Consider the following 20,151-nt stretch of genomic DNA (forward strand, 5'->3'; position numbering starts at 1 on the left):
ACCCGGTAAAACTCATACAAAGGAATCCTGGAGTAGCATTTTAGACATAAAATGTTAGTCACTGTCAAGTGATTTACTACAAACTGGAAAAAACAAATTAAACAGGCAAATTCTCCATAAATATCTGTTCCAAACTGCTGTTATATCAGGGGCATGCCAAGATGGAATGATAAAGCACAGACGCCTAATCTTAGCAGGCTAATGCCATAAGCTGAAAATAACTCACCTAAGAATAGCTGACCCACAGAATAAGCAAGCAGCCCGATTTCAGGCGCTGTTGTTTGGCTCACAGGCCGCTAAGACAGTGTAGCCTGATAGTCAAATAATCTGCTCTATTGACAGAGATGGAATGTGTCATCTCCCTGTCATCCTCCCGTTTTATTTTTAAATCCCCTCACGTTTAGCTCGCTGCCTGTGGATGTTTTCAGTCGCCCATTTTGCTCGCCTGAAGTCAGACTTCAGGCTGTGTTTTTAGCTTTTTTTTGATGTGAGGGTTTTAACTCGTCTTTTACACCTAAAATACTGAGCTGACAGTCAGTGTAAAAAATCTCACATTTGCACATTTAACAATTAGTATAAATTATTCAACATCATGTTTTTCCCTCTTGCTGCTGGATAACTGTAGATAATGCAGTGGCAACTCATAGGTCATAAAATATTTCTCAGTAAATTTAGCGCTCACATGACTCGATCTGCACTTAGTCGTTACACATGCTTCTGAACAGCCCACATGACAATGTTTTCACAGAATACAATGCTTCAACTCTAAAGTTATTTGCAGAGACATTTTTCACATTTGATCAATAGCCACATTCTAACAAAATCAAAGCAAATACGGCGTGACTCATCTTGAGTCAGTACAGTGAGTACATGTTACACATACTGATGTCAGCCATGTACTCTTCAATTCAATTCTCAAGTCAAAAAAAGAACATTCAGTGTCTTGTGGTAAATATCCTGAGAGAAACCTTTCAGTTGTCCCCTCAGTATTTCTCTCACAGTTTTTCCTGTTCCCTGAAAAGTGCACGGTGACACGGAAGCTCGCAAAACACAACACCCCTTTCATGTTCACAGTGACTCATTTCAGGCAAGGAGAGCATGGGAATAGTGTTAACACATTTCCTCCTTTAAGCAGAAAAAACAACACTCTGTGCATGTTGAATATATTATGACTATATCAGCACTTCTTTAACTCACATCTTTTAACACAGATTAAAGTAACAATCTCTCTGAGAAACAATTCATAAGGCAGCGTATTTCGCCACAGGAGTAAATACCTTAATTCAGGAAGAAGTGCCTGATCCTACCACGTTGCTGTGCTGAGAAGCTTTGAGTTCTCTTTTCACACAGAATGAGAGACCAGCTGAGCGCAAAGAGTTGAGAGTACGTGAGAAGAGGAGAGAGGGACAGAGGGAATGTGTGCGAGAGAGGCACAGAGGATGTAAGATAGCAGAGAAGTAGGAAGAGATTCAGCAATAGAGGAAAAGACAGGGATTGGAATGCAAAGAAGGGGAAAAAGAGAAGGGTAGAAACTGAGATTCCTCGGGAGGAGTAGAAACACCGGGCTGTGTGATCACCTGAGTTGTTCACGTTGTGCATCTTGCTCTGGTTGGGGAGCTGCTGGTGTCCAACGCGCCGTTCTGTTGTGGAGAAACTTGACTCGCCCTCGTAAATCGTCTGCAGCATACTCCACTCAGCGCTCAGGTCTCATTGCAAGCCTTGCGTTTCCTGTCACCAAGAGCCACCCCTCAGCCACTCAGGGGAGAGGACCACGACAACAGGCTACTCTCTCCCTTCCTCTGCCTTCTCTGCTGAGAAACCACTCTCACTGTAGAGCAACAACACAAACTGCACACTCTCTCTGCAGGCTCCCCGTACCCAGCCTTAGTCTGCTCCAAACACTAACACAGTGTTAGGAGAAGAGTGCAGCTTTTCTTCTTATCTGCCTCGCTCCCTATTTCTCTCCAGTCTGTGGCTTTTTCTCTTCTCAGCAAAGTGTCTGAGCAGAGACTGAGAAAAATGTAAAGCTGAGTTGCTAGGAAAGCCGCGTACCACGTACTGAGCACCTCGCCGAGGCAGTAAAGCAAGCCAGGGAGGGAGCAGGCTTCATTTGCATGTGAATCAACAACTGCGTGGCCCACAGGTGACAGAAATAGAACAATGGCCAGCCCTGGCTAAAAATAGGTCAGGCGAGGCACAGGGATTGGAGCAGCATTGATGCGTTTAAAAATACCACACCAAACACAGCTGTCTTCTTCAGCTCCTGCCAGAAGGCATGTCTCCTGACTCCCTCTCTGCAGATGGAGGCTTGATTCCTCTGTCTCTCTCTTTTCTGATTTGTTGAACCAGTCTCTCTCACTCACTCTATTTATGTCTTCATTTTGTTCTCCCAGGTACATGGGTGGAATGATCCATTTTTACCTTGATGTACAAAAAGAGCCACATATGAACTTTACATATCTGCAGCATATGTTATGTCAAAGGTTTTATAAAATGGCTGTTGTCTTTCATGTGATTCACAAAACATGAAAATAGTGCATTTAGAAATGTTTGGCAAATGATCATATATGATGCTATATGATTTATGATGAAATATCGAAACAAAGACACCATAAAACAAATCCAATAGCATCTGTGTCCAAATGCAATAGTATTTGTGTAAAATCTGACAAGATGTGTTACATCAAATCAGACACCAAATTAACAATGTGTTCATTTAAGTGTAACCACACTGCATTAGCTCAGTGTATGTGTTTGGTTCAGTGTGTATCCAGGGCAGTGGTGCTACTCAGGAAGCATGCTTTCAGCTAAGCTAGCCAAGGAAGCCAACTGTAAGATGGCATAACAGCATGATAATATTTCTATAAACCTCTCAAACTGTGACCAGAACACCTCTCCGGGATTACACATCCCATTTCCTTGAGATACCCTTGATACTGTTTTATGGTGGATTTGAGAAATAACAAACAAAACACTACAGTACACATACACATACATCTGAAGAACCCGAATACAGAATTTTGAGCACCAAGTTGCTACATAGTGGGACTTTTTCAATTAATATTACACCCCATCCTGGCCAAGATCCATAGTTAATATAATCTGACTCCAGCCCATAAAAGTCAAGTCAAATGTTCTATCTGACCACTGACGTAGGGCTGGGTTTGTGGCCAAGCAGCCTGTGTCTTTAAATTTTTCATCTTCCTTCATAATTTGACCTGTCCCCCAGCCAGGGGCGTGGAGCCAGCTCGGCTATTTTTAGGTCCTGAGCTCTGACGACTGGGCTTCAGAGACACAGAGAAGGAGTTTTACTGTGTTGTTTCAGCTGGACAAACATTTAACCCCTCAATCCTTTTATCACAGCACAACCAAGAAGCCAAGAAGGAAATGCACAGCTTGGAGGCTCGCCCCAGACATAAAACAACTCGGAGGCTAATGTATGATATATGTTGTGTAACTTGATTACTTATAAACAGAGACAACAGGGGGCTATGCATACTTTCATTTTTATTCCATACTAACTTCTTTCTTATATAAAATCACAAATATATAATCAAAATAATTATTTCTTTCCATCTTTGTTTACTCTATGTAGCTGAAAGAATGATTATCAGAAAATTGTCATAGAATATTGTGAACAGACTATCAACAAATAATGACTAAAATCTCCCATTGGTGACACACTAAGGTTAAACAGATTTAGCAAACTCCTGGTCTTTGTGAATTAGTTTTGGCATTGAAGTTGGGTAAGATGGTGTGAGAGATAACAAGCTTTCAAGTCCAAGGTAAAGATGGTTAAAGACCCAGAGCTCCATCTGTCGAAGTATGTGTCAGATGAGGCAAGCGCTGACCCTGTAAACTGACCTCAACACAGGCTAAGGCATAATTGATCAAAACAGGAAGTAGGGCTGTCACATGAATGACAATTATCGTGACCATGGAATCTATATTTATATAAAATGACTAAGTGATTTTGTCTGAAACTTGACCAAATCCCAAAATTAAAAGCTCAAATCATATTTTGCAATGTTCCTTTTCCTGTGATAATAAAACTGTTATACTACTACTATGTTGCAAGCTGTGTTTGCTTGGATGTTTTTTTATGTACTGTCTTTTTTATTGTTGTTGTTTTTAATTGGTTGTTTACCGAAGGTCGTGCACAGTATACGTAGATTTGTGCTTAAATTTGTCTAACAAGAAATAACATAAGAAATCAAACTGGTTTCTCTGCACTTGTAAGTAAATCATTAGTTTTCCAGTATTGATTAAAAATCTTAGGTCAGTCTGCCCTACTGCGCCTCAAAAAAAAAAAAAAAAAAAAAAGAGACGTTTCACTAGGACATGTTAGCAGTGATTAACCTACACTTTTTATTTATAACTAGCTTCCTGAGGCTGATGAGGGATTGTGGGATTGGAAATAGGCAGGGTCCAGTAAACCTGCAATGTGGCAAGCCCATTATAGCTCGTACTGCGTCACTGGCGGCCTTTGTCTTCTTTAGTCCTATTAAAGCATTTAAGTGTGAACGTCAGCGTCCCTGCTGGAGAGCCACTCCGCTCTGCTCTCAGGGGCCGGGGCTCGACTGTCTGTCACCTCCCTCATATCAAACACAAACTCTGTGCGTCTGTGTCTGCGTGTGTGTGTGTGTGTGTGTGTGTGTGTGTGTGAGTGACTGTCTACGTGCATGTGTATATGTTTTGACATCAGAGCACCGACGTGAAGTGGGGGGATGTTAGAGATGAGGGAACAAGTGGGCCAAAGCGGTGAAGTGCCCCCAGCACTTTTCAAATTTAAATGAAAGGCCATTATAGCCTATTTAAAAGAGCAAGAGATACAAGTATACATACACATATACAAATGCAACCATGCACACATCATTGTTATGTTGTTTACTCCAACTTGGTCAATTCACGAGATCTATTGAGACTAGAAATATAACAAAGAAATACTTCCCTCTATGTTACTTCAGCTCTTTCCGTTCTATTTCAAGACACTGTGGTCATAACATAGAGACTCGTTTTTTTCTACCAAATAAGCCTACTCACTTTACCACAATTACTGTACCAGTTCCAAATCAACTCCCAAAGTTCTGTGGCTTAATCACCATAACACTGCTGCCTTGTGACACACTGTGCATGATGAAACCCAGCAGGGAGGCAGGCCGGAGAAGGAATGGAGCTGAACTTAAGTGTTGCAACAGATAGGAGGGGTGGACAAACAGCTCTCCTTACAACTAATTTGATCTGGCTATAAAATGTTTTGTTCTTCTTAATAGCGGATGATCCATGTGTGGGAGGGAATGAGTCAGCCATGTTTTGTTGTTCCGTGTTCTCTGAACTTCAAAGCCCCCATGTATAAACTGATCACAGAGTGAATCCCATAGCCCTCTGACACGATCTTAATCGAGACACATGTTTGTTAGAGTCTGTTTTAATGGATTGAATTTTATCCACCTCTCTGCCTTCCAACCTATTGCGTGTCCTCCTACCCGTGTGGATGCAGGGTTTCATCATGCCACCCTGGGAGGACTGTGGCGGATGTGATCATTGTCAAGTGCTTATTCCTCCAGTCAGAGGGGATGTTCCTCCCATGAGAGGGCACTGTATACTAACAGCATCTTCTGACATAACCCCCCCCCACACACAAACTTCTTCTCTCTAGTGGCCACCCCACAGCTCTGAGGACAGCCCTGGTACAGGAGGGAAATTACCTCTCCACACCAATTACCTCAATGCCTCACATCTTACTTATATCAGCCCCTGGCGAGTCACCATTGCTAGAGTTCCTAGATCAATTTAGAGATTGAAGCATTGCACATTGCTGCTCCAGTCTTTGTATGTGGGATATAGCATCCACTGTTAGCAACCAAACTCTGCCATTCTACCTGCATAAGCCACAGGTAAAGTTTTGTCACTTTAAACAGCCCTTTTTCCGTTTGCCTTGCAGTCATACTCATAAAAGCACAAAGGCACAACAACTGTTGATTTGGTGGTAAAATCCAATTAGCCTATACATCTGGATGTGTTATGTGAGCATGTTTCCCCACTAATGATTTGGGTGCTCTCGCTTTTATTGGGTTACTCTGTCTGGCATCCTGTGGTATTTCCTGTTGGACTTTCAGGGTGATATAGAATGCACTTAACAGGTTGGATCAAATAACATGGAAAAGCATATAAAGGCAGTCATGTTGGGTACTTAATCTTGAAACACTGCCAACAAAGTTTTGCAATGCACCTAATAATAACATGGTTAGATGGAGCCCACACAGCTTTATGTGCTCCTCTCTATCTCTTATGAGAAAGACCAAACATGAAAAAGACAGAGAGGATACTATTCAAAGGGAGAGATGAATCAACAAATATCTTTAAAAGTAAAACAAACAAACAAACAAACAAACAAACAAAAACACCTTTCAGAAAAATGTGTTTATTCATTTGCTGCACACCTTCTATCTGAGATGTGAGATGCAGGCTGAACTATAACAGAGTTCCAAAAAGGCAAATACACAACAATCTCGAAGCAATTTCAAAGCCTCCACTTATTGTGCACTGACCTTGAGGTCAGTTTACTTTCTAACTTTGAATAGGTTCCCTGATGCCGTGCCTTCTTCTGCTGCCATAGGGTTTCTAAAAATACACGTGGAGCACAAAAGCCCACTGGAAACAGAGGGCAGCTCTCAGTATTGTTACTGATCAATGTGCTCATCTCTGCTGGAAACCATTGATCCACTGTTCGTATCAAATTGACCATGTTGTTGCTGTACAACTTCCACCCTACATTCAATCATGACAAGCTTACTTTATGTTCCACTTTGTCCCCTTGTCCAGCACCTTCTCTGAAAGCAACAAAAACTATCAATCCTCTAATGATATTCTAACACCAAATGGCTTAGCATTGATTCCACTCTTTGAAAGATCATTCTTAATGTAAGCCGGCATTTTAGTGAGCTACTAACCAATGAACATGATGCAGGACTTTTCGACCTGAATCCACAGGGTGCAGAATCATCGGCGGATCTTAGGCCTACATCATTGAAATGCCTGCAGAAGTTAAATGCCTCATCCGTATCACAAAAACAAACTAGCCCAAACAGACACATGTGACTTTGATGGAATCCAGCCAAGCTTAGCTGACCTTAGAAAATCCCTGAGGGATTAATAAAAACAAAGGTTCTCTGTTCAGAGGCATCCTTCCAATCCACATCCTGCTAGTGGAGCCCATTTATGAGTGGATAATCATAGCACCAAACCTGCCATGTGACTTGGAGCTATTATCTTTATATGATAACAAAATATATATTTTTTTAATAACCACAAACCTTTTCAGAAAACTAATTTTATCAGTCTTGTTTGTCCTTTGGCAAAATACCAGAATTGTTATATCAATCAAAAGAGCAGGCAGTTTTCATACAACTTCCAGATTTTCTTTTAAGGGGACTAATCTGACTTCAGTGACCTGAATGCATTAAGCACACTTGCCAAGACCTGACAACATAACATGATGACAACTATGATTGTTTAATAAAAGGGTATGCTTACTGCTCGACTGCTATTCTGGATTTGTCAATGACCTTTAAAGACTCAAGTAAAATTCCATTCATGGATTTTAAAGGTCCACATAAAAAAGTGCAGCAGGAAATCAAATTTACTATGGGAAGGGTGGGCTGATGCTTATTGTCCAGGCCACTTCCACCTACGCCAATACTTCTTTACTTGACCACAGCACAGTCACAGTATTTTCCTCCTGTGGTGTCTCAAAGGTCTACGGCGCAACAATGCCTCTGAAAAATAGCTCTTCCTCTGATTATTAAGGTAGTGCTATGCATACCAGGAAATGTCCCACAGCGCACCCACAAACTCTGTTACAATGCTAATGTCTGGGCTGCTCCATATGCATAAACCTGGAAGGGCTCCAGATGTATTTTTAAACACTTTGCTTGGGTGACCTTGAGTTTCTGGATCTTATTACAGCATCACATTCATATACTTTTTTCCACCATAGTTACAAATTAACCCTGATGAGCTACCAAATTTTTATGCTGTGCAAGTTGGTGGCTTGTGTTACACAAACTCCCAAGTACATTGTAAAGACAATGTTTTACCTTTACAATTCCGAAGACACAGTTAAACAAGTCAAACACCTCCCTATTTCCTTTTTTCCCCCTGAGAGGCAAAGAAATAGTTCAGGGGTCATCTCACTTCTATAGTGGGAAAACAATAGTAGTGCAACAGCTGCTTCAATCATGGGTGAAATTCTTATGTGCAGTAAGTATTCAGTCTCATGCTGTTTTTTCACGGAATATGAATCTCCTTGTTTTCCTCTCTCTCTCTCTCTCTCTCTCCACACTGACCAGTTGTTATTGTATTGTGGTTTGTGTCATTGCATGGGTTGTAAAAACGAAGATATTACAAATTCTTCATCTCTCTTTTTGTTTCTACGATCGTTTTTTCTATTTGTGAGTTTCATCAGCGTGGTTGAGACTGGAAAACATAGCAGTAACTAAGGCGGCAGGACTTATAATTGCGGGACACTGTCCAATGGGGTAAAACCCCTGGTGGATCCTTCAGCAACAGTGCACCCTGCAGGTTGATTAAGAACAGGAAAACAAGAAATGTAGGAACCAAGAACTGCATGAAATGCTAGAAATATATCCGTGAACTTTCCATAGCAATTTCCCAGGACCAGGAAGAAAAAAATTTCACACACAACACTGTGCTAAAGCATGTGGACTCAAGAAGAGAAAATGTTGCAAGTGCACTGACAGCAAAGAGCACAGATACTGCAGAAATACAAATCAAGCGAATATACATGCACAGACAAACCAACACAATCATGCCTGCACATACACTCATACACATGCACACACAATCACATAGAAATGCCAATATGCTGCACTTGGGAGTGGCTGCAGCGTTCGTGACCTCTGCCTTTCATCTCGGATCCAGTAACCAAACTGATTTTTCAGCCCAGCCTCTTCAATAACACAGGGCCTAACAAGTTTTGTCTCTCTCTTTTATAAAACATGTAGAAATTACTAGCACAGAAACAAGAAAATGTTACAGCTTTGTGATCTCAAAGCTGTTTGGTTTTTTTTACTGATGCTATAAGCAAGCCCCTTGTGTGAAAAATCAAAAGATGAAATGAAGTTGACAACATAGATGTTTCCTTCTGTTGTTCCTTCTGAACAACAAAATATGGAGATTCCTCCATTTAAAAGAGCAAAGTAGACATTATAAGGAAGAGAGAGAAAAGAACTCCAGGTATCTATTGTGTCTTCAATTTTTTGGTCTGCTCTCCGGTACAAACTGCCATTCATTGATGTTATTCTGCACGTCTAAATACATCTAAAGGCCATGAGTAAAACTTCCTTTTCCAGATGACTGTAATTTTTTTGTTCTAAAGAGAACATGATGTACTGTAGCTTTCAAGCCTCTCTTTTTGGAAACCTTAAATGTTGACAGCAGCTTTGTTGAGATAATGCCACTCAAAGCTAAAAGGGGGAATTTAGAGTATGCTCTAAGGTTGTCACCTCAAAGAGGGTAAAATGTTCTGTTTGGGAAACAGATGGACGGGTAACCCTTTCACACCTATGTGGCCACGGAGACCTTTACGAGGGCTCTGCTCTTAGATATCCAGCCAGTATGTCCAATCTCTGTGTAATTCCTGGATGCGTTTGTTCTGCACATTTCACGCCAAGTGGGGAGGGGTTGCGGCCAAGACCTCACGTAGACCTATAACTCACAGGATGGACTGAGAGAGGTGGCAGGTACCCCCAGATGAAAGGTAACAACAAAGAGATGTTTAGCATGATGCATGGTCATGCAGTCTGGGCCCCAGATGATGATTGGATGGCATGGAGTGACAACTAATGCGTCTGTGAAGTCTGTGAAGTCTGAGGTTTGTCTGTTTCTGCCATCAGGGAAAACGGCCCCACCCTGTGACAGTTTAGTGACAATCTGCCCGTCAGGCTGGGCATACCTAGAACTCTGAAGCACAGCTCATTTATCACCCTCACTGATTTCACCGTTCAGATTTGACAGACCAGGGTCCAGTTAGGGCAGGGGCATTCTCTATGGCGCCTGTCAGCGGGCGTACTGACAGACAGACAAGCAGATGGGTATAAGTAGATAATGCAAGACAACTCACACATACTTCAGTTAAAAATAGACTGTGAAAAATAGCAAACCTTTTAAAAATTGAGTTGAAATGAAGAATGAAAAAAAACACAAATGGAAGTCATAAATATGTGACTCGAGCAAAAACCTAACAGAAGAAAAAACAGTACTCTGACAAAGAGCATATTAATCTAACTTAAATACTCAAGGCAGGAGCCTTAACTCTTCCCATTTTTCATCCACATACGAGGCCTCTCAAAGACATGAATGATTCATCTCTCCAACTCCATTTGGACAGGAAATGAAAACAAATGGAAGTAGGCCCCGTCAGAGAGCCGAGGGTCTACAGCGGTGCTGGATGAACAGCACTGAGGACACTAGGCTAAACCCACCAAGCTCTGTGTCTCAGCTCCAACAGGAGCCAGACTCCCCCCCTGGGGCACTGCCCTCCTCCTACAATCTATACAGAGAGAAATTAATTCCTCACACATACACCAACAGCCAAGGTTCTAACTCTGCACTGTGAGAACACCTCTGACTTTTTCAACCTGCAGGAGATGTTTCGAGCTGTGCTTGAAAATGAGTTATTATTAGGATTCAATGTATGAGATAACAGCATCAGTGTGGTTTAAGGATCGATTAAAATGTTTTCAGTGCCGCTGCACTGAGTAGAGTTGATGTTAATGACTTGCAGCTGCAAAAAACTAAAAACAAAAACAACAAACACTAAGAGTGTGAGTGAGGAAAAACTTATTTAAGTCAGAGAATAGTTTTGTGGCACCGGGGCTCCATTCAGATTGTCTGCACAATGTCTGCTATAGAGCCATACTCTTGCTTCCACTGGAGCTGCAGCAGCCAGGAACAGCAAAATAAATAAAGGTGTGAACATAACTTTCCATTTCTTTTTCATGACAACACACTGAGATAAAGCCCAGGATTGCACTCTTCTGTTTAACTTCAAAACACATACAGTAAATGCAGAGGAGCCTAATCACAAACAGAACTTTGGGGCATAAAGTATAGCGTTACAGTATATTACTTACATTATCTAGCAATGCTGCTCATCAGTGAGTTTAGAGGCTTGTGGACTAAGAAAACAGCGTCATAAGGTCCGCCCTTAGCAACTCAGCCATGATTGCCTGAGAGGTGAACTAATGTTTGCTGTCTGACCGATTCCTACATCACCTTTAACTTTTCAATTCAATTCATTTCAATTCAATTCATTATTCAATTCTACTTATATAGCGCCAAATCATAACAGAGGTTATCTCAGGACACTTTTCATGTAGAGCAGGTCTAGGCCGTACTCTTTATAGGCAAGGAAAAATTCCCTTTTAACAGGTAGAAACCTTGAACAGAACCCGGCTCATGGTGGGCAGCCGTCTGCCCCGACCGGCTGGGTTGAGAGAGGGGGGGGGTGCATAGCACACTAGACATATAACATAAAGATGTGTAACAATAATGAGACTAATAATAAAACTAATAATTATAATGATAGAGTGAAAATTAAATAATAATTAGAATAATAATAGATGATAATCAGAATATTTGAAGATTCACCCGTGAATATGTTGTGCCCCTGTCAGATCAACGAGGCCACTCCAGGGATGTTACCTATAGACTGACATCAAGCTACTGTCATGTCGAAATTTGTCAAAACCTGGTATTTCCAATATGTCACCTTCTCAACAGTCTTGTTTTTATGCTGCTGACAAAGAATTTTACTTTTGAAAAGACAAGTTTTACAAGTTTTATGCATGCTATATTTTGTCTTATTAGAAAACATAAAAAAATCACTAAACTTGCAGATGAATGTACAAAGTTTTAACCATTGACAGTTTGTCTTGTTCTTACAGGCAACTTGTGTGGATTACAGTAATGATTATCTGTTGGAAAAAAAAAAGTCCTGACAGCCTTTTATCTTGCAAAGACTGTGTTGCATTTCAGCACATATAATTGCTAGTTTTATCCTGTCATTTAAGCATCCTGTACTGTAAAGATGAAGAGAACATAACAATGAGCTGCTGCAGAACAGAGACCAGCACCTTCCCGTAAGCACTGACAGCACCCCACCCCACCCCCACCCCCCGCAAAAACTCACTGACCCAAACCCATTTTTTCCAGTCTAAGAGAAATGTCAAGTCTAGACCTAGAACTCGTCTCTTTGAAGGGAACATAGCAGCCAAATATAGCCTGCTAGCCTCTACGCCGTCTGACATACATCAGGCTCCACGGGTTCTGCTAACAGTGGTTAATTTTGGCCGACTGCCATGTAGTCACTTACTATTAAACATCATAACTATACAAAGAAAATTATAACCAAGCAGTGGAGTGTACACTGTTGCTTGGTAACCTAATGCCATGTTGGGGATTCATCTTGCTATGGAACAGAAAACACGTACAGCCGGAGCCAATAATAGATCAGAGACCACACAAAAAATGCTATAAGGGTGTCAACAAGCATGGTCAACATGAAGCTGAGAAACATATCATAAGATGTATGTTTAAGTATCAAATCTCACTTCTCTGTGTGCGTTCATAAGAATTTTGTGAGTGCTTCTGTAATTGCAACCACTCGTGAAATGATATAATTATTATTCATCTGCCATTTTACAAGCGAAATGATGGATAGAATGAGAGCTTGTTTCCAGGTGTGAAATCCAGCTAAAGAACCACATTATGCTGACTGGCAGTGCATGTTCGGTACTAATTACCAAGCTGTTTCAAGTCTTTTGGATCATAAAGAATTACACAAATCGCCCCCCTCCCTAGAAAAATGTGGATCTCTCAGAATCAAGAGATAACATACAGAATTTTATCTATCACAGCATCACCAGGACATACTACTTAAAGCTCTGCACTTTGCAAAGCTCCGTGCCCATGGTTGGTTTTAATATAGCTTTTATAGATCCAATAGGAAAACATTACAATTAGCCTAGACTTCTTAACTGTATAAGAAAATGTCACAATATGCTATAATTCATTCTAAGTTTGGTGTTATGTGTCTTTTGGGCATCATATATTTACCTATAATTGCTTTTTTCAAACCATATGTAGCCTATTATGAGTTTTGGGACTCTTATTAATGCCCCATAATGTCTTGCTGCATAACTATCTTGATTTCAATGAACTCATTAAATTATAAAACAACATCAGACAATCTGTTGTAAAAGAGTCATGACATCAAACAACATTTACTGTGAGGTTTAAAAGACTGGTTGGTACAACATACACAACCTATTCATATAATCATTGCATTATTTAACAAATTCCACTGCTTAATACTTCACTTATAACAGCCATGACCTGGTCACATCAAACACATAAATCAAGAAGTTTGTATCTCGGTTGTGTATTATAAACAAATAAATATAAAAGCCCCCTGTGTTAAAACATCCTGTCAATGTCAGATTCATTATGCACTATTAATGTATTATGACATTTTCTGTCATAAATGTCAAGTAAAATTGACAGATCCTCCATATCAGCTATGGAGGATCTTGGTTTCTTAATTACAACTTACCCCCTTTTGTCATCTAAAACTACTATTCAAATTCTGTTATGTACTGAAAACTTTGTCACTGAGACATAGCTCCTTCACAAAGCAAATATCCTCTATTCTACCAACTGTCCTCAACCATGTATTGCATGTTTTAAAGCATTGTAACCATGACATAACTGTACAGACACCCACATATTGTACACATCCACACACATATATACATGCAGGCTTACAATTGTGCTTTTCCTAAAATAGCTCACTTAAAGCAGAAGATTGGCCCAATCATTTTGTCATGTCATACTTTCCGCCACCAAGCACAAAACCCCAGTCCTTTTTTTCAACTGCGATTTTCTGCTACGTGACATGAGGGCAGCCTTCACACTGTCACAGTCAGTCAACGATGACACACAAACACAGGAAATAGATCCACAGGGACCAAGCGTAATTCATCACTTTTATTACTATAGTTGTGAAAAAAAAAGGAAAAAGGGCATTGTATTCTCTTCTCTTTGATAAACAAGCTTACTCTCACTTCTTGTTTCATCTCTGCTAGTAGCTGACTGATTATTCTGTGGTGTCTATAGAATATTTTTACTAATACAAATCTGCGAGACACCAACTTTAGGACAATAATAAGTCACCATAGTTAACATGCATTACACAACAGGGATGCGACATGCTGCTACTGTGAATACTGCTTGCCAACTGTATAGCCGAACACGCTATCTTATCAGGTCCAATGAATAATTCACAGATGCCCGCCAAGATTTGTTCTATCGAAAAACATTTTGTCTCATTAACACATTCATTGGTACTATGAAATTATGTGTTAGGCTAAGTGTAAGGTGCTGTTAAAATGACTTTCTCTCCCTGACACAGCTCAGATGGTACCTGCCCCCTCAAGCCATCTGAGCAGTGCAGACATCTGTGAGCATTAACCTGCCAAGAACAAGTCTAATGTAAAAATATCATAAATATTCTGAAATGGAAAGACAGCTGAAGGGTCATTTTGGAGTGGCTGTGAGAGGCTTTCATGTCAAGTATGAGCAGTGTTTTTCTTGTGTCACTGTCCAAGTGAAAATGTCATGTATACATTGGAGGGTTTGTGGCTCTCGTGTTTTCATATAACCTTGCTCAGAGAAAACTGCAATGCAGTCACCAAAGGATACCTGTGGAAAGAGCGCTGGTCACCAAAGCCATCATACAAAGGCCATTTTAAATGCAACACATCCACCAAACGTTTTTGTTAGAGTGACAGGGTGTTCAGCAAAACAACCGAGAACCAAACTAAAATTATAATAGAGCCCTCATTACAACAGCAGCAGCGTCAGTTAACTTTCATTCAGTTACTGGCATGTTAAAAAACAAGCTCCTTACTTCTGACTCTACTCCGACATGTTCATGTCTTCGTCTGTTTGTGGTGACAGTATTGGTTGTACAGTATCTGTAAAAACTAAATATGCAGGTAAGTAGCTGTAGATACGAAGATGTATTCGTCACATACATCATCATACACAATAGTGTCTTCAGTGAAATCCTTATCTCCATAGACTAGACCGTGGATATTGCAAGTATATTAAAATAGAGAATAAATATGCAGGTTTTTCTGAAAATGTAAACATTTTATAATGCAAATTTAGGCAAAATAAATTAATTAACATAAAGGAGCAAAAAGCAAAAGTATGTACAATGCAGGAAGCAGTAGAATGTAAAAAAGTAAGTTAGTAAGTAAGTAGTCTGTTTATAAAATTCAATGCACTACAGCAATCGAAGTTAAATGTTACAATGCAGCAGTTAAAATTACCTCCACTTTTGCATTATTCTGCATTATGAGCACATTTACTTTTGATACTTCAAGTACATTAATACTTCTGTGCTTTTATTTGACTAAAAAATTGAATGCAGGATGTTTACTTGTAGTAGAGTATTTGCAGTATACCGTGTGGTATACGCTGAATATGCCAGAGTAAATGGTCTGGATATTTCTCCCACCACCAGATATAATGTAGAGCAGCTCTGAGAATTATATAAGTTTGTGGGTAGTAGTGCAGATGTACATCACGCTGCTCACAATCCCCAGAGATTGTTGTATCCTATTCAGTTTCTTATTTAATAGCTATTTTTAACTAGTCATCAATTCAAGTCACGCGTAGTCTGTGACAAGGGGTGATGCAGACGGTTGGTTGACGAGCTTTCGACCAGGGACTGCGACACTTCACGTTTGACGAGATCATACATTCGTAAGCGAGTGTATTTATAGGCGGCAGTCTGCGCCGCACTACAATACCCTTCATCGCAGTCTGCATAGCAGTCTGCAAAAGCACTGATGGTGAGGTCAATCGGGACTTCGTCCATGAAAAACAAAGGAAAACAATGGAAAAACTCCACAGCTCTGTGGTTGTTTATGGCTTGTTATATACTGACAGTTTCCGGTCCAGTTTTTTTTTTTTTTTTCACATTAAAAATCGATTACAAAACGACCTCCTGTGACCGCAGAACCAACGTGACTTCAAATTTTAATCCGTTTTGCTTCCTAGCTGCTGTTCAAAGAACATAAGTTTAGCCTGGTTGGAAAAAAAACATAATTAGGCTAAATATTAATTATCCCCCTGCTTTCACTGTGTTTCCTGCAACTATCGTTTTATGTTTGGAACTTTGTGTACATATCGCTGAGAAGAATGGAGAGAGTAACACATACAACAGAAACCATACTTTAGCTTTGCGTACGTGTCACGTCCGATTTTGTTCTGCTCACACACCGAGACGTAAAGTGGGAACATTAATTGTCTACCGTGAGGGGGGGGGCTGAGGGTTTGAAGAGTGTGCTGCTGTGTTGGGACTGGAGGACGTGCGGGATGCGACTGGTGTCTGTGGGGGGGGATGACCCCTGGGTTACAAATAATCTTGCTCGGTCGAAAGAAGGGACGACATCCTATCCGGGCCGAGGTCCCGGCGGCCTGCGCGCCCCTCGTGCGCCGCCGTCCTCTGACCATCGTCCTCTGCGACGGAGAGATGGAGAGACGGGGGTCAGCTCCGACCACCGCCTGGACCCGGCAGGTGCCACTTCGTCGATCATCTCCCCCCTCGAGAGGGAGAAGAAGGGAATCCGACTAATCTGGTGACAATTGTCACAGGTGTCTAGACCTCTGAAAGTGCTCAGATAATAGGCAGGCTTGCATGTGACAGAATTTTATTTGTATTATTTTAAACTTTTCTAGTGTTAAGTTCTTCCTCACATAACAACAACAACAACAACAACAACAATAAATGAATGTACCTGGAAATATGATAATAGGGGTATATGGGACACTCAAGTAGCCCACTGCTTGTAAAGACTATTAATCGCGTGTTATTGTATAATATAACATTCCTAAATGTGAATGCCATGACGGCTGCCTCCACAGACAACAGTTCGCAGTGATGCACCTCCTAAAAATAGCACCTGTAGCGTCCACGAGTCCACAATAAAAGGAAAGAGTGCCATCTATTGATCGAACTACTCCTGATGACTACTACTATTGTCCCTGGCTTGGATTCCACTGCGAACTCTGGGACAAAGCGCAGCTGCGGTGCAGCACCAACAATCTATATGAACTGCGAAGTGATTTAATCATAGAGGTCCAGTGGTTTAGCCTATGCTCTGACAGGATTTGTAATGCAATTTATCAAAAAAAAAAAGGGGGGGAATAAAACAGCAACTGTCTGTCATTGCACTCTGTCTCTAATTTTAAAGCCAACCAGGAGCAGGGCCTGACTGACTGTGTGATTAGCAGAGATTATATGCAGATTTGTCATTGTCATAAATCTACAGACTTTCCATGGTCTCACATTTTTATTTGTCACTTCAAAGCATTCTTCAGTAGCTCTCCTAAGTTTACTGTTTGGCCTAGTAGACAAATGTCTTCCCTTTAAAAGAGGAACAAAGCAGCTCCCTCATCTCTTTTCACCTGTTTCCCACATCACTGCTTATCACATGCCACATTGTGTTTGGAGTTTTGGATACAGCTCCATGATTATTTTTCCGGGAAATATTTTGAGCCTGGACTTTTTCCTGGCTATGCCTTGATATACCCACCCTACTTTTAGACTTTTAGGAGACAGGAATATATAACAGGAATTTGGATTTATCTGCTGATCATGTGGTCTCTGGCTCTACATCTACACTCCAGGAGCAGTGGTGGTGGGAAACGGTGAAATTAAATTCTCTCTCTTCTCATCTTGCCACCGTCCTACAGCAGCTGGGACTGACCCAGTGGGTGACACCACTTTCATTCCAGGACCCCGACTGTCCAGCTGTTTGCTATCCCTCATCCTGACGGCAGGACAGACAGGGGCACAGTCAAACATCAGCGCATCCGAGGCATGACCCTGCATGCATGTCACTGTGGCTGTCTCATCGTTGTGCAGGAAGCCAGAGCTGGCACGTAGACACTAAGGACCATGTCATTTCTCAGCACCAGCTAAGAATGTCATGAGCTTTGCAGTCTACAAAAATATATAATCATCTTATTGTCAGCACAATCTATTGTAATTTTGTATTTGCTGAGGTAGAGTATACTTGAGCAACAGGAACTTCGTCAGTAGCAGTAAAATAAATGTCCCAAAAATTCCACAGGGGTTGAATAAAGTGTATTCATCAATGTCTCTTCCGTGACAGATGCAAGGTGAGGGTGGGTAATTATACTCACGTTTCTTTAAACCTCCATACTTGTGTGAGAACTGGAGGGACATCTTCCAATGGTGTTCTGTGGCAGAAAGATAGATGTTGATGAAGAATTGTACCTTTTTGGCTTTTCTGAAGTAACTTAGTTTTTGCTTTATGCAGCACAGTAAATATGGGTTTTTACTATGGTTATAGCAAAGAGTCATCTTACAGAGCAGGAAACTGCCTGAAATGTCTTCCTCTCGAACCAAAGTGGCTCCAATGATTATGATCACAAGTTCTGGGGGGCATTTCTGACCGGTTTGGATAAAAATATTACTTTCAACCCGAATACACTAATGACGTTCCAGCATGTGATTTTTTTCATGTAGAGCACATAAATAACATGGTCGCATATTTTAATATTTGGTCCTGTTATGTCTGGTGATTTCTTTTCCATTATTTCTATTAGTGTTACTACATTGTTCTGTTTTTGTGAAGGAATTGGTGCCGTGGATCTGTTGTCTAGCACAGTGTTTAAAATGTTGTTATTATATAAAATATCTGAATAAAGAAACAAAGAAAAGATTCAAATAGCTCCAGGAGAAAGAAGTTCAGGATAGTACATATTAATCTTTCTTCCTCTCCCTCTCTATCTCTCTTTCTCTGTGTCACTTTTTTCTCTCTCTCTCTCTCTCTCTCTCTCTCTCTCTCTCACACACACACACACACACACACACACACACACACACACACATACAAACGGTCCTGTAAACATGGACGGTGTAAACACAGGGTCAGGGTGCAGTTTTAAAGAGGGGTGGAGACTGGGGAGGTATGTGCATAAGCATCTGTTTTCTTCATTTGTGCATTTACCCCTTTGTCCGTAGCTTCTCCTCTTAATTTAATTTGTGGGAACCCCTCTCTTCCACAGCCTTCCCAGTGAGAAAGTATTCCTGCTGGGGTTACTGTGGCCTTTGGGGGGCTTACAGACAGATCCAGAGGGATTACCCCCAGCAAAGGCGACCAACCTACACCCAAAATCATCAGCATAGCTGCCACAACCTTTTCCCTCTCCCCTTTCTTTGTTTCAAGTGCCTTGAAATGCGAGACTACTCTGGAAAGTTGCCTAGTGAGCATAACATGCATTCTTTCACAAAAGCCCTTGCTACCTCCCTCACACTCAGAGTAACTGTACTATTTTTTTTTGCTCCCTTTTTTTTTTTTTTTTTTTAAATTTTGTAACAGAACTGGTTCAACTTGGTGGATAGTACTCACAGGGAGTAATGGCAACTTGAGATAGATAGCTTCCAGGATAGTGAATGAGTTACAGTGAGAGCTTACTGCTAACATGTTAATGTAGAGAAGTGGGATCAAGATTTATAATCAAATCCAAATGCAGTAATTAATTGTTAGACATCTTCTGCTCTGCATTAGATGTCTTTAGTATTTTTAATGCTGTAGCACTCGCAGTTACATATTATCATTATGCTTCATTAAAACTGTATAGGTTTTATATCTATACAGAACTGTAAAAGCTGAATAGGCTGTATCGCAAAAATCAAATAGCATGCCACAATATGAAGTGACTGTACAGTACTTTATTAAATATTCTTCCACTGGTAATTTATAGAACTTTTTATGTAAATGTACTAGGTCTTTGTCTGTGACAGAACCACCGAGTCACTGAGTGCACCACAAACAGACAGTTTTGTGTCCAAGCCTTTTGGCACTCTTCCATAACGTCATCCCCGCCAGTCCCATCTGTGCTGTTTTCACCGTACAGAGGAAATTACTGTCCCACATCATCAGCTGTTGTGGATGTAACAGTCCATGAGCGATTCAAATATTCAAGAGCAGACACCCTTATTTTCAACATTATTAATGCATGAAC

The 20,151-nt window shown here is 40.8% G+C and overlaps 1 protein-coding gene across 5 annotated transcripts in view; it reads right to left on the minus strand.

Annotated features, from left to right (window-relative positions):
• Window positions 1–20,151, minus strand: part of hdac9b (histone deacetylase 9b) — a 42,750-nt gene that overhangs the window by 21,151 nt on the left and 1,448 nt on the right. For 3 of the 5 annotated variants that reach the window (XM_040118908.1, XM_040118905.1, XM_040118904.1), the window contains one exon: window positions 18,304–18,360. In XM_040118908.1, the coding sequence (XP_039974842.1) occupies window positions 18,304–18,346 (43 nt within the window). In that variant the 5' untranslated portion in view covers window positions 18,347–18,360. Of the gene's footprint in view, window positions 1–1,577; window positions 2,078–18,303; window positions 18,361–20,151 lie in introns of those variants that run through there. The other 2 variants (XM_040118907.1, XM_040118906.1) reach the window with 1 other exon arrangement.

Source organism: Xiphias gladius, chromosome 22, assembly GCF_016859285.1.
Source record: "Xiphias gladius isolate SHS-SW01 ecotype Sanya breed wild chromosome 22, ASM1685928v1, whole genome shotgun sequence".
Taxonomy (NCBI): domain Eukaryota; kingdom Metazoa; phylum Chordata; class Actinopteri; order Istiophoriformes; family Xiphiidae; genus Xiphias; species Xiphias gladius.